Genomic DNA, 16,587 nt, shown 5'->3' on the forward strand with positions numbered 1-16,587 from the left:
GCCCTCTAGTTAAAAATGATTGATTAAAATAGCATAATAAAAACTTCCAACACCTACCATGACATACAAAATCCCTTGATTTTAATCTCATTAAGAATTTATGGGACGCTTTAGATCGAGTTATCACAAGACGTAGACCATTATTGTCAAATCTACCAGGATTTTAAGAAATTATCAAAGATAGAAGCATATACCTTTAGGACACTAATGAGTAAATATTCCAACTCAACCAGGCAGTAAACAATGCAGATTCTGGCCCAAAAAGTATTAGATTTGGGTTTCTAATGCTTTTACTGTCTATTGTATACTGCTACTATAGAATATCTTAAACTGCAGAAACAGGAAAACACGGTTATGCAAACCAAATGTCTGTGCAGATTCTAATGAAATGTTAAACGTGATGCCATTTATTAGTTATGATTTCTATCGGTATTACTTTTATGCCTTAAGTAAAGTATATAAACTTACAAGTTTGATTATTTTAGAATTTAAACTTCGGTTACACAACTCAGTCGTATTTGTTTAAACAAAAATTGTGTTTTCTTATAAAATGACGAATTCTATATCAGCGATTTCACATTTCTGATTTGAAATAAGAAAATGAAAGGTAGACACTTTTCTTTGTAGATAAAAAATATTACATTATACATATGAGATGAACAGACAAATAGACAGGTATTAGAATTAGTAATAGGAGAGTATTTTAGATTTTTCTGGAGACGAATAATTGTGTATCCGACTAGAATACAACAACAACTTTTATTTTCAGATAATATTTACAAGGAAGTACAACATATATAAATATTTACACACACATAGACACATATATGTATATACTCTTTTTTAAAACTTAAATCAGATATATTTATCTGTTTTAGTAAGTTCTGACAAGGTAATACGACTTTCACTGTACAAGGAACGTAGAAGGAACATTCTTTCTAAGCTGGAAAATAAGGTAGGATTAAGTAATTCATTTGTATTGTTTGGCATTTAACACAAAGATACACAGTGTGCTATTTGTGCTTTTCCCACCACAGTTTTTAATATTATTATAAGTATTCAGGCCTAATGCTGAGCCACTTGGGAGCGTGGAGTTAAACAGTCTGAAACTATTCAACATTGATTGATGATTGTTATTTTTATTATTAAGCCCAAAACCACACATAAAGATATTTCTGCTCTGCCAACAACGATTATCAAAACCCATTTTCTAGCGGTGTAAGTCCGTAAACATACGTGCTATTCAGTCAACAACTATAAAACAATGAAAAGTAATATTGGATCACGATAAAATCACGTAAGCCTGTGGATGTTTGTAATCATATCTCTATCGAGCAATAGTTTGTTTAGAAGAGTTTTATTCTAACATATGAACGTGAACATGATCGAACTTCCAAAATACAATAAGCCAATGTCACTGTGTAAAACGAATAAATTAATATAAAACCTGAACCAAGAAAAAACGCGTGAAAGACTTAGTTTCGTATGAGCAGAATCCACGAAAGCCTACTTAAAGCAGAAGAAAAAAAACCTTAAACAATAAAAACATAATGCCACAATTCACTCATGCATAAGAAACAGTCCCCTCGCTTAAAGATAAGTTTCACGTTTTTGTGAGGTATCATAATTTAGACGCCCTATATACTGAAGAGTCGTTCAGACTTATAGAGTTTCTAATTAGGGCGGCGAGTGTCTTGTCTGAAATATTCACATAATTATCACAACAAATTCGAAGACTAATTATCTTAAATAATTTGAAGTATAGCATCAGTACTAGTAATAATTTGATGTAACAAGCCATATAAACCATAATTTTAAATCACACCAAGGAACAGCATACAATTCTATAAGCTGAAAGTTTCAGGGTGGAAAGCTGTAGATACAAGTGTATACCAGGAATCGGTTCTACAAATAAAATATCAAAGTTCAGTTATAATCGACGGAAAGGAAATCATTTTATTAAGGCGCTTTAGCTTACATTTAAATAAATATAAATACATGCATTATTAAAAACGTTCACATGAATAACAGGTTGCAAATCACAATTAAAGCTATAAATGAATGTAGATGTTTTTCTTTGCCATATATTTTATTCGTCCAGTTAAAATATGAAAGTTTTAAAAATCTTCCATACGGGCATGTGACCTCACATTATTTAAATAACAGTAAGCCTACTTTACTAAGCCTTATCATTACTTGTGGTTTGATGTAGAAATTGTTGTACCTTAGGTATTCACCAAACGCTATTTTTAAACAATGGAATTTTCGCAGTTATTTTTTATGCTATTCAAAGATTTATTTTGTAACAAGTGTCCAACTCATCGGTTTGCAGTATCAAAACAAAGAAAATTAATGGTTCGAGCATTTATGACCGAAAATTAACAAAATCTTTTTTATTTGAGAAATTAAACATTTTCGCAGAATAAAGCTGTCTTGACTATAATAAGATGAAGCTTAGCATAAATGTAAAATCGTTTTCCTTTATTTTATTAATGTAACAAATGTTTTTTTTTTCATGGTTTGTTTGTTTGTTTTTGTTTCTGAATTTCGCGCAAAGCTACTTGAAGGCTATCTGCGCTAGCCATCCCTAATTTAGCAGTGTAAAATTAAAGGGAAGGCAGCTAGTCATCACCACTCACCGCCAACTCTTGGGCTACTCTTTTACCAACGAATAGTGGGATTGACCGTCATATTATAACGCCCCCAAGGCTGAAAGGGTGAGCATGTTTGGTGCGAGCGGGAATTCGAACTCGCGACCCTCGGATTACGAGTCGAGTGCCTTAACCCACCTGGCCATGCCGGGCCACTTTTCTCATGGAGAACTGAGACCTAAATATTCCATAATAATCTCTCTCTCTGTATGTATATATATATAAATAATTGCTAGAGTTTTTGTTTGTCTGTTTGGAATTATGCACAAAGCTGCACAAAGGGCTATCAATGCATTGCTCACCACGGTTTCTAACGATGTAAGTCCACAAACATACTGCTGTGCTACTGGAGGATTTATGCCAATTCAATTACTTTATTACCGTTCAACGTGCAGGACGAAAACAAATCACGATCTATTATTAACCATATGTAGGAAGTAACCGGTAATACAAACAGTATGCACTGACTAGACGTAGCTCAACACGGTACAATATGCCAGAACACCTCTGATTAGAGCTTACATACTTTTGTTAAATCTAATTCCATGTTTCCACTTACAGTGTATTTTGTTTTGTGACTAGTTGCTCCAAAGAGATAATACATGTGCTGTGCATATATTAAAACAGAAAATAAATAGATCAGTTGTATTTTTCAAACATTCAGAGATGATTCTTCGAGGTCAGGTGGATCCTCCCGAGCAATCCAGAGGCACGTAATGTCATCTGTTAAAATTGAAAAACCTGCTTTGAAATCCATAACATTTATAACCCGTTACGATAACATCCCAAAACTGACTTTAAGGTAAATAAATTGAAAGTATTGGAAATTTCACCTCGAACCAGGATATTATAAGAGATAATCACGACACGACGCTCTGTCACGAAAGCTTATGATAGGAGCTGATCTGTAGCCTTTCGTGTTTGGCCGACTGTTACTGCGAAACTCTCGAAGAATATTTTTCTTACAATCTTGAAATAAACTTCCACAGCTACTGTAATTCGAAATCTGTGAAACGCGTTTGCGTCTCCCACTGTTAGAAGTTTCTTGTTCCGATACTTCATGGCTAATTAACCAGCTGAAGTCCGGATGCGGAGTGATACCCTTCTGTTGTGCTACCACTGGCACTGACAGGCACTGGTTGGTATTTCCATTGCCATCTTTGATGATGTCGTTATTCGTTGGAGGAATATGAAGCTCGGTTGTATCGTTTATTGTTTCTTCAGACCTTGAGTCACAAGAAAACACTATATTATCACTCTCTTTTCTGACGAGCCAGTAAGTTCGCATTTCTCCTTTACCCTAAATAAAAATATTTTCTGTAATCCAGGAGCTTTTGATATCCCTACTTGTTATTTCTGTTTTGAGCATGCAACTACATGGGTTAAAAATGAGTTTAAAACCTTTTGTAAAACAACATTATAACAACTCTATTTGAAGTTTAATATCACTGTGAATTATTGAAGCACTCATGGAGTTAATCAGGGATTTTTAGTAACTTCATGGGAAAACAGCACCATAGGAACTCAAGGTCATGTACAATATTATCATGAATTACTTAAAGCACTCTTACAGCTAATCAGAAACATGTAGTGACTTATGGGAAAACGACGCTTTACTGACTCAATATCAATTTCAATATCATTATGAATTACTAAAACACTCTCTTACCTAATCAGAGACTTGTAGTAACTTATCGGACAACGATGCTATACTGACTAAATTTCAACTTCAATATCTTTATGAATTATTAAAGCACTCTTTCAGCGACTCAGATTGCTGTAGTCCTCGTGTTATGCATTATGGAAATTACCTTGATATTTCAACCGTATATTTAGGTTGATTATTAAACCCTTTTTTATTCAGAACGAGCAAATATATTTCCATCTTCACGGCCAACAATAACTATTTGAATAACTTTTTAACCAATCCGTATGGGTTCTTTAAATCACTCTTGAAGTTCAGACTAAACTCACCTTGACGGGTATTAACCCTCTTTCTTGCAGGACATAACCTCCTAGTTTGTCCAAAATATCTTTGCACGCTTCACTGACGTGAATCTTCAGTGCTACCACAAAGAGAAGCAAATTTTTTTTATAAATAAAATTTTTATAAATTTTTATAAAAAAATTATAAAAGAATAGGAAAAAGAAGTGATTAGTGTGGATTTTTAAAACTAAGGTGAAGGTTTCATATATATCAAAGGATTTATTTCGTAAAGTAATCTTTACATGTTTAATTTTTAGTAGATTTACTAAGTTGAAAAACTGGAGGAAGGATGAAAATTATTAATGCAGTTACTGTTTAAATCACTGTTACGTTATGGTCTAACAGAGTTAATTGTTTTGTAATGAGATTAGTGATATTCAACCCATGTTTTGTGGTGATGGAGAACATAGAAATGTTCATAACATACATTGTTGTTTAATGTTTTATTTTATATTACAACGAATACTGAATTACTTATTAAATACATTTTTAAATTTATTTCTCGAAACATGATGTAATAAGTTGTATATTTTTTGGAGTTCGATGACTGGAAACATCAAGTTTCTCTGAGATAAGTACATTCCAATTACAAGCTATTTCGATAGGTGACGCCACAAATACATGTCCTTCTTGAATAATATCTGTATTTTTATTGAAAATGGTCAATGCTGTATAAAAACTTTAATGCCAATCATTTATGTCTATTTGTTCATATACAAGTTTCATTGTAATCACTCTGATCTTTAAACATTCTTAGAATTTTAATAATTCGTACAGTTTCACCAAGCACAATTATTTGAACTGTCATTATTCCTACAACAATTGTTAGTAATATTAGACTAGATTACAACTAACAATCATATATTACAACTAGAACAATATACAGCACTGGCATTGCAGTTGTTGTTTCTATAATTCATTCCCAGTGACCTTTTGTAACATTATGACAACTTAATAATACAACTGTCGTTTTCATTGTTTTGATTAATTACATGAGTTATTTTACTTGTGGTAACCCGCTGTAAAAACGCTTAGTTTATGGATTTACAACACTAACATCAGCGGTTCGATTTCCCTTGGCAAACACAGAATTTCGCTTGATGTAACTTTGGTGTAAGAAACACACACACACCCTTTTTTTATTACTTTAGCTACTACTAACGTTAATATTATACCAGTACAACTGTTATCAGTGTCAAAATAGTCAAATACTAAAACACGAATTATTTGGAATATATTTCATATAATTATACATACGACCATTACAATTACTATATCTTACAAGAACAACTGTTATGGTGTGAACGCGTTTTTACAGCCTGGTATAGCATGATTATAATTAATTGACTGTATTTGTCATGAGACATGAAAAGTTTGATACGAATGTCTTTTGACAAGTATCATATAACTAATTACTCTTTCTACTTTAAGAGTTGGTACTATCAGTACTATCTTTAATAGTACTAAATATATTACTTCTTCTATCTTAATATATTCCTGGCTATATCCAACAGGGGAGGGGTGTCTCCTTTTCATGATAGTAACTAAATTAAACAATTTTTATGGGTGTGTAAAACAACCTTTGCCTGTGGATTCCATACGGGAAGATGTATTAACAGTATCACCGAATAGACAGTATCGAGGCATTTTAAGTCCAACCACGCCTGCCACACACGGACCTAAGAGGAAGAATACGTGCAATATTTTTAATAAATCGTCTAGAGTAGAGAAAAATAAAAAACTACATTTTGTCCTGCAAATTTAATCTCATTTTATATTCAACACAATCAGTACTACATCTGGAAAACTTAAAATTGACTGAGATGGATTTGATATAGATAAATAACAAACGATATTTTATATTAATCATTACCTAATTCATTTGCTTTTAATGCAAAAGTTAATTTTAGACCATAAGCTTACTCATTAGTACTCCCGTTCTAAAAAGAAAAACTCACTACAGACATACAGCAAACCAAAAAAGAAAGATTAGTTCATCAAACAAGCATCAGCCTATCACAGACTTAGTCACTATCAAAACGACTTAGGCCAGATTCAACAGAAACATAAGAAACAGAACAGAGCCGTTTGAACAACAATGCTATACACATTATTTCTCACCACAAATTTTATAATATGATGTAACTAAGCATAGACAACCACCATCTTCGTGACTGGTCTACACCTAAATAAGTTGTATCGATCAAGTTGTTGTATTACTAAAAAAAATCAAACTTAACATTTCAATACCACAGCAATGGCTTATTAATTGTTTGTTAATTTTCTTTAAGTTTTTTACAAATACTATACGGCTGAGCATTTAGTTAGAAATTTCGTTTGATCCTCGTGTAAGAAAAAAATATTCCTGTGTTTGAGAAAAACACTTTTGCCTAATCAGGTGTCTACAAAATGTCTGTGTCCGTTTTATTAACAAACAATTAACAAGCCATTGCTGTGGTATTGAAATATTGTTTAAGTTTAATTTTTTTTAGTAATACAACAACTTGATCGATACAACTTATTTAAGTGTAGACCAATCACGGAGATGGTGGTTGTCTATGCTTAGTTACATTAAGTAAATGAAACAGAAAACGGACCTATTTGAAATTATGGTTATTTTGAGATTAATTACTTACTAAGGCCTTTTAATTCTTTTTAAGTAAAATTTGTATCTTGCACCGAGTTAATTATTTCAGATAAATTTGTATCTGCATTTAAAAATGATCATTCATTTATTTTTTATTTAGTAGCTAAGATAATTAAATAATGCGAGTTAATTTACCAACAAGTCAAGAGGTCTGACGAACCGGCAAACAATAAATCGTCAGTGTAAAGCGTGAAATATTGTGATTTATTCCAAGAAAATATCAAATACGAAGGATATATATATATATATACATACAGTAGTATTTAAAAGATAAATTGTTCTGTCTTTAAAGAACAGTTGTTCTATATTATTTGTTACCTTATTTGCATATCTTACTGTATTTAGATGGTTAATATATTTTATGTCTTTATTTATTTATCTAGGGTTTTTTTCTTATATAATAGAGTGATCGTGTTAAATTAGATGGTATAAATTCTAAAGAAAAAGTACACAAATAACAAACATTTACCAGAATGGACACCAATCCTAAGTTTTAATCTTTCTCCTGGCCTATGTCTGATCTCAAAGTTCTGTATTGCTCCTAAAAGATGGAGAGCCACAGAAGCTATTTCTCCAGCGTGATTGTCTCCATTTCTCAGTGGCAGCCCGCTGACAACCATGTATGCATCGCCAATAGTTTCGACCTTGTACACGTCGTAATGTCCGATGATAGAATCAAAACAGGTATAGAGATCATTTAGCAGGTCAACCACCTAGATATAATCAGTGAAACAAATATCAATTTCAAGTCTCAAAGAACTATTCTTTAAGGAAACATTAAGAGAAGAAAAGAATGGTGTAGTTTCTAGATAACAACAATATAACATAAATCAAACAAGCAGATATTACAAATAGATGAAGGATAGAGGAAGGCTCTACTTCATAGATAACATTAATAAACTACACATTGAAGGGTCAGATGAAAGAGGTCGATAGAAGATATGTTACTTAAATAACCACTCATTAAACGACATATATATATTGCTATACTAATTGAATAACATCGATAAATCACACATTAGACAAACATATACATGTATCGTTTGGTCTGTTACTAATTATATATATATACAAATATTCTACACGATAACATCAACACAGAATACAATAGAAACATCAGAAATTCGTGATATGGCAATTAGGTAACACGAAACATTTAATTCTCTTTTTCCTATTACTAAAAAGTTAAGTCAGTAATATAAATAATATAATTAACCTCGAAAGGATTAGATAAATATCACAACTGTTTAACTGCAAGCTTAAATACAAGTTGTATATTAGAATTATGTTAATCAAATATTTCTATTGCGAACTTGACATTTAAATCTCATTCTAGTGACTAAGCACTATAATTAAAATCAAAGAGTCTAACATAACAGTATTAAGGCCTATTTAAATATAACTGTAGCACTAAACCAGAATATAGAAGAATATGCGAAAAGAGAATTACGAAAGAGTAAAAATATCTGTTCATGTGTAGCCCCTCTCCCAGTAGCTCAGTGGAACGTCTGAAGGCATATAACAACAATACGTTTGATGCACACAGCACAAAAAGCCCATTATATAGCTTTGTGCTTAAAATTATCCACAACAAAACAAGCATATTTATTTGCAACTGTTACATGTTTGCTTGTTTTTCTTCCTGCCTACGTATTAAACTTTCTTACCTGTAATGGTGTACTGACAGCTGAAAGTTCTGTGAATCCAACTATGTCACTGAAATATATTGTGACGCAATCAAAGATCTCTGCTTCGACTGGCTCTCCCCGTTTTAACTGCTCTGCTACTGGCCTAAAAGAAGAAGTAATAAAAAAAAACCTTTTTATTCCATCGGAAATGTAAACTTTGAAGAAGTAACTTTTACATAACATTCTTCTGAATTTGAAGTCTGAGAAAACAACGTAATAATTCTCTAAATAATGCGCATAATAGGTACCAGTTACATCATAAAGGTTTACAGATTGCAGGTGTTTAGGAAGCAAGTTTTATTTTCATGTCCTCTACGACTTGAAGATTAAGGAAATAACTTATTCAATAATACCCTGAAGGATGTAAACTATGAGAGTTGTTTGTTTATTTGTTTTGAAATTAAGCACAAAATTACACAATTGGCTATCTGTGTTCTGCACACCATGGGTATCGAAACCCCGTTGCAAGCTGTGTGAGTCTGTAAACATACCACTGTACTACCGGGAAGCAAACTTTAAGGCAGTTGTTAAATACCAGTGTCTTTTGGAATGTAAAAATTAACGAAATATCTTATCTCAAAATATTCTAAAAATTAATAGTTTACGGAAATAACGTTACGTATTATTATTTATTTTGGACAGCCCTCCAGTTTATGATGTTATATATTACAATTTGAAATTGCATGAAATTTTAATTTTAATTTAGTAATTAACTGAATGTAAATGCGTATCAAATTTATATTTGCCAACAGGATTTATACACACAATTTTCTTTCTTAATACAAATATATTTTAACATACAAGCAACAATACAACGCATAATAACGAGTATTACAAATAATGGTCTATATATAAAAGTTTTAAAAACTCACAAACAATACTGAGTCTTCTATCTGGGCTGTAACTGAATATTTTATCGACGGTTCATGACGAACGAAGTAATTCTGTTTGATACAGGTACACTTCACTTAACGGGAAGCTAGCTAGCTTCTTCACTGGGCACACGCTAGTTTATCATCGACGAAGATATGTAATGTCTTCGTAGAAATATTAACGTCCGAAGTTAATTCACTGAAGTCAAACGGTTTGTAATGTTAAAAATCTATGAACGTTCCTGGCTATCTTTTATAATCGTTATACGAGGTTCTCTAAATGGATAAACTACATCCCAGTCCTTTGAAGCTGGCACATTTAGTGGTTTCCATTTACTCGTAAGCACATCAATTTTGAAAAAAAAAATAACCATTTGGACCTTTCTCCAGTTCATTCTCTGGGAGTGGATATTCAAATTGTGAAGAGATCTGTAAATCATTTCTTTCTCGGCAATCAGTTTACTTCTAGCAAACAGAGTTTCACCAGGTGAACTAGATTTTTCACGTCTATTATTTCCACTCAACAAGAAATTGTCGATAGGACAAGTATTCACAAGATCCCTGTCAGATACAAAATACGCTTGAGACAAATCTATCATATTATTCTGTTAAACACGTGTTCATCATTTGTTTTTGGTTTAATTTCTTAGCCTTAGCTCAAGTCACAGCACACGGAAGAAACACATCAGGATTCTCATCCACAACAACATCATCCTTAGATGAAACATTGATTGGTTCACTGATCATTTTGGGTTTGGCGATAACTGTTCCCCCAACCAAATCGTTTCCTAACGATAATGATACGCAATTAACTGGTAGAGTAGGTTTTATTCCATCCACAACTGGTCCAGAAACTAGGTCTATGTTAAATAAATGTTATGAAGAGGAAAATTAACAAAGACACCCTCAATACTCTAAACAATAACTAGTAGTAAGTTACTAGTAGTAGAACTCGGATTTAAGGGCAATATACCGTCTAACAACAATGACTGAGTTGCTATAGTATTAGGTAGAATATGTATGGGTATGGAATTACCAGTGTTAAGACACAGAACCAACAGAAACAAAAAGCCCAGATCCCTCTTCAACTACAACAGTCTTTATAACAGTGGCCAAATTAACAATATCGGGTGATCAGAAGAAACAATGTCTATATGTGGAGTTGAACACACCTGGAGTTGCTTCCTTTTTTCAAACACCAACAATCAGACATAACATGAACATGTTTTTTTACAAAATTGGCAGACAAGCCTTGATTATTTTGATGAAGTTTTAGTGGATTGAACAGATACATGCTTTTGCTGAGATGGCAGGGATTTCTTTTTATGAAAAGTTATTTTATGGGTTAAAGTGTAAACATGAGAAAGAGCAGCTGCTTCCTGTAGTGTTTCAGCTTTATTTTCATCCAAGTATGCTTTGACGTTGCCACTTACACAACTTTTAAATTGCCTAATTCGACATAACTGTTTCAGTTTGTCGAAACTGTTGACAATATTCCAATAATTACACTATCGATCAAACTAAACCTTTTTTTCCATATAAATTCTCCATCTTGCTTGCGATAACGTCGAAACGTTTGACAATAAGCCTCTGGTACTACCTCTTATGCTTTGAGAATATCTTATTTAGCCTTATCATAATCCGTAGAATCTTTTAGAGAGAAAACGACACAAGCTTCTTGTGTTTTACCGGTTAAAACACTTTGTAATAGTAATTTCCATTTTCGGTGGTCCATTCTATGGTTTTGGCAACCTTCGCAAAATGTTGGAAGTATCTGTCAACTTTATTTGCATTAAATAGAGGTACTTGAAACATCGATTGAGTTCAAAGTTGTCTTTTTGTTGTGGTCGATCGGAATTGAGTCTAATTTTCATTTCTTTCAGCCTAATTTCTTTCTCGACTTTGATATTGGCTTGTTTGATCACGAGATTTTACCTTCTCTTTCAAATTCGATATGACATCGTTCAAGTTCAAATTGTTTGAGAATTAGCTGTATTTCTAACTTATCTTTACCACTCAACTCTGATTAGATAGCAGAGACACCAGAGCAGTCCCCTAATGCTTTCTCAGACAACAAATTATCACAGAGTAGTATTTCAATAATAGGCGTTTTATTTCATTTTTATCATTGATTTTTTTTTACCTCTAATTCGAATACTTCGCTAATTTCGAGCGATTCATTTTTGTTGCATCTTTCTAGTTGTTTGTTAATCAGACATGATCAAATTTTGTCGGCATTGATAAATATAAATTGACTTAAAATTCGAATTTGAATTTAGATCGAATTTTGTCCCAGATTCAGATCTCGGATGAATGCCCAATTTATTATGTTATGGATTATAATTTATCTCGGACGAGCCTCCAATTTATTATGTTACATACTAGAATTTGAAATAGCCTGAAATTTTAATTTTGATTTAGAAGTCAAATGAATTTTGATATGTATCAGATTTATTAGAGGCCTGGCATGGTCATGCGTGTTAAGGCGTGCGACTCGTAATTTGAGGGTCGCGGGTTCGCATCCCCTTCGCGCCAAACATGCTTGCCCTTTCAGCCGTGAGGCGTTATAATGTGACGGTCAATCCCACTATTCGTTGGTAAAAGAGTAGCCCAAGAGCTGGCGGTGGATGGTGATGACAAGCTGCCTTCCCTCTAGTCTTACACTACTAAATTATGGACGGCTAGAACAGATAGCTCTCGAGTAGCTTTGTGCAAAAATTTAAAAGCAAACAAACAGATTTATTATATTTGCCAACAAGACGATACATAATTTTCTTTCTTAACACAAATATATTTTAATATACAAGCAATTATACAACTTATAGTAACAGGTATTAAAATAATGGTTTATATACAAAGGTATTATAAACTCACAAACAATACTGAGTTTTCTCTCTGGTCTAGAACTGAATTATTTTATCAACGGTTCGTGATGAGCGAATTAATTCTGTGTTGATACTGGTACATTTATCTTAATGGGAAGATTGCTAGCTCTACATTGAGTACACGTGATTTTTTCACCGATGAAGATGCTTTCCAGTGCCACAGCAGTATGTCTGCAGAAATAAAAAGCTATAAACTGGGTTTCGATACCCATGGTGGACAGAGCACAGATAGCTCTTTGTGTAGCTGTTTGCTTAATTACAAACAACAAAAACAAAACAACAACCGACGAAAATATGTGATGTCTTCAAAGAAATACTAACATCCGAACTTAATTCACTACAGTTATACAGTTAGAAATGTTTTAAAATTCACAAAAGTTTCTGTTCAAATATTTGCAATTTCCCGATTTATAAGCAGATATCACAATTAAAGTTGCAGAAGTTTATAGTGTACTAACAGTAGCAACCCAACAATAATATATGGCTTCTCTACTTGTTGCGATAGATACATTTTATAATCATTGTACGAGGTTCTCCCAATGGGAGCTGGCAACAATACCGACAATCATTAGTGTTTACATACTCACATCTTTCATTGTTGATTCTTACATTCGAGAATCATCTACAAACACAGGGTATAGATGTGAATCTCGCACTACACATTTAACGTTATTGTTGGTTTATCTTTTATTTTGCGCAAAGCTACATGAAAACTATCTGCGCTAATCGTCCCTAATTTAGCAGTGTAAGACTAGAGGGAAGGCAGCTAGTTATCACCATCTACCACCAAATATTGGGCTACTCTTTTATCAACTAATAGTGGGACTTACCATCACATTATGACGCCCCACGGCTGAAATGGCGAGCATGTTTGGTGTGACAGGGATTCGACCCGCGACCCTCAGATTACGAGTATAGTGCCCTAAACATCTGGCCATGCTGGGCCTACTTAACAGTATAACATTTAATTAAAACAAAAAATCGATATTAACATTAACATATAATAGTAAATCTGTTACGTAATACATAAAACAGAGCTCTTTAGAACTTATAGATTGAGGATATAACTTCAAGTTTTTTTAGAAATTGTGGTCATAAGCTATAAAACAATGTCCTATATGATGTAAATTTTGAAGAAAAAAGTGTATATAATATTCGACAGAATGTAAAGGTTGAGAACATAGAGAAAATAACTACTATTACAACAATATTCTATATAACTCAGTACATATCACAAGATTCTGTACACCGTGATTTTGAAAAAACAACTTTACTACAATGTTTTAAAATGGTCTACAATACCTTGATTTACTTCTTATAACCAAAATAAATTAATTTTATAAAAGTTATAAAGGAAAAATTATATATATATATTTTATTTTACGAAGACTTCTTAAAAAGTTTTGTGATTTTATACGTAAGACAAAAAACAAGCATTAAATTACGAGTTAGGAAAGAGTAAAAAAACGAAAAACATTTTTTTTTATGCTTTTTTTTTATTTTATATTCTAATAAGTCAGATATTTTTAATTTGGACATTCGATTACTATTTTTTTACATGTATTAAATGCTCTTCTCTTGCATTATTCGATTAAATAAGGACTTGAATAGAAAAGGAAAAAATATTCTTAGGATTTCCTATAGTTGAGAAATTTGTCGAACAAAGAAAGACTTTGTAAAAAGGATATGTTTTTTTAACTCTCTTTTTCCTGTATGTGATTTGTCAGTGTTAGCAGTTGTTTAAATTATTTGTCTACGTAATCTTGTAAAAAAACAATAAGAGATAGTGTAACTGCATATTATAAGACGAAAAGTTATGAAAACTTGAATAAAAAGAAATTAATCTCTAAGAAAAAGTAGCAACAATTAAACTGTAAAAAAAATAATTATATTTTTTAAAGTAATGAAGTAAGTTAGTAACGCACAATAGTAATCTGTTAGTAACGCACAAATCCTGTACTAAGTTTTCTCTAATAAATATTCGTAGAAGTTGATTCTCTAAAAAAATCAGAGATTGGAAATAGATTCTAAATCTTCTGCATAAATCGCATTTCCAAAAACAAATTAATAAAAAATTATCACATACGAGACATAAAAGTAGTGTCTGCCATTATTAAGAAACATATTAACTTGTGACTTTTTATTTTGTTAAAACAAATTTACTCATATTTTACGAGGATAAAATATCCAAGAAAAAAACAAGTGGAATTCAATATACGTCAATACTTTATAATCTCATCATTTTAGAAGAACTCTTGTGGAAAGTTCATAAATAGATCGCTCTTGGACTATTAGTAATTATCAGTCTTTCCGTTTTGTATCCGTTATTCATTTCCACCAATACTCACTTTGGTAGCATTCTCAGAAGTAAATTTTCAGTCTTTTTTTTCTCTTCCATCAGCTGATTTGTTCTTTCTTGAACAAGACCCTCTAGATTGTAGGCGTATTTCTCCATAATTGCAATCATATTGTCAAAAATGTTGTTTTTACTAAAGAGAAAGGTAGAAATAAGAATTAGACGAATAATATGTTTAGCATCGCTTTACTAATGGAGCATCATATGAGCTAACATAAAAACACTTGTTTTTTGTCTTGGTTAATTTCGCGCAAAGCTACACGAGGGCTATCGCAGATAGCCCTTCCTAATTTTGCAGGGTAAGAATAGCGGGAAGGCAGCTAGTCAGCACCACTCACTGCCAACTCTTGGGCTACTCTTTTACCAACGCATAGTGGGATTGACTGTCACATTATAACGCCTCCACGGCTGAAAGGTCGCGCATGTTTGGTGTGAGTGGGATTCATACCCGCGACCCGCGGATTACGGGTCGAGTGCCTTAACCACCTGACCATGTTGGACCGAAAATTCACTTGACTAAGAGTTTAAAATTTCTTGCTTAAAACGACAATCAAGTATAAAAATAACATGTACATATATAAATACATACAGATCTTCGTAACGGGAACGAAAAATAAATTAAAACCGAAAGAGCGAATAATGCTTTCCTTTCTTACTTTATTAAGTAACGGTATTCTTAATTTAAAAATACGTAAACTTAATACCATGATCACGTTTCGTTTTACTTTTATAATTGATAAATAAATATATTCTTAGACAGAAATATGTTTAGAGACAAGGTAATCGTAAAAGTGTGAACTTTGTGTTTCTATTTTTAATCCAAGAAATATTTTTAAAAATTTTAACAGACAAGTGGAAACTAACTATGACTATGATATTTTGTATTCACTTTTATATATTATAGTTATAAACACATTTTAAATAAAATAAGGTGAGGTTTTATAAAGCACAATCCATGATAAAAATACACAGGTAAGTAAATAGCAGGGCAGATCATACCCTTAATAAAAGATGTTTTTCTAAGAAATATAACGTAATCAATAGTACTTGTATAAAATAGCTCATGATGTACGAAGCCACTAAACAATAGAACCAGTGATACAAAGAAACTCAATAGCTCAAGATTCCAAATCTGTGAGCCTGATATTCAGCGCAAAGTAAATAAACGCCCTACTTACAGATAAGGCGGGTTTAGTGAAAAATGTGTCATGAATTAACATGTGGATTCATCTATAGAGGTTTAACCTAAATACGTGTAGTAAGGTGGTCATAAACTAATATTATAAGTTTATCATTAGAAATGTGTATATAAACATAATATTTATTAATTGGTATGTATTCATCAAATTTAAATTTGTATATAGACATTATCAATTTTGCGTATATGACATGCATTCATCGCTAGAAACGAAATATAAATATGTTTATAGACATAAACCACAGAAAGCGTTTCTCTTAATTACAAACAAACAAAAAGTCATTATATGGTGTTTATATGATT

General features: G+C 32.2%; 1 protein-coding gene across 1 annotated transcript in view; it reads right to left on the reverse strand.

Annotated features, from left to right (window-relative positions):
- Positions 1-592: 592 nt before the first annotated feature.
- LOC143225902 (guanylate cyclase 32E-like) overlaps positions 593-16,587 on the reverse strand; it is a 42,815-nt gene continuing 26,820 nt past the window's right edge. Inside the window, exons 14-19 of the mRNA XM_076456091.1 lie at positions 15,079-15,219; positions 8,953-9,076; positions 7,755-7,998; positions 6,219-6,317; positions 4,626-4,717; positions 593-3,951 (exon numbers count right to left, since the gene is read on the reverse strand). Of these exons, the coding sequence (XP_076312206.1) occupies positions 3,499-3,951; positions 4,626-4,717; positions 6,219-6,317; positions 7,755-7,998; positions 8,953-9,076; positions 15,079-15,219 (1,153 nt within the window). The 3' untranslated portion in view covers positions 593-3,498. The remainder of the gene's footprint in view (positions 3,952-4,625; positions 4,718-6,218; positions 6,318-7,754; positions 7,999-8,952; positions 9,077-15,078; positions 15,220-16,587) is intronic.

Source organism: Tachypleus tridentatus, chromosome 9 (assembly GCF_004210375.1).
Source record: "Tachypleus tridentatus isolate NWPU-2018 chromosome 9, ASM421037v1, whole genome shotgun sequence".
Classification (NCBI taxonomy): domain Eukaryota; kingdom Metazoa; phylum Arthropoda; class Merostomata; order Xiphosura; family Limulidae; genus Tachypleus; species Tachypleus tridentatus.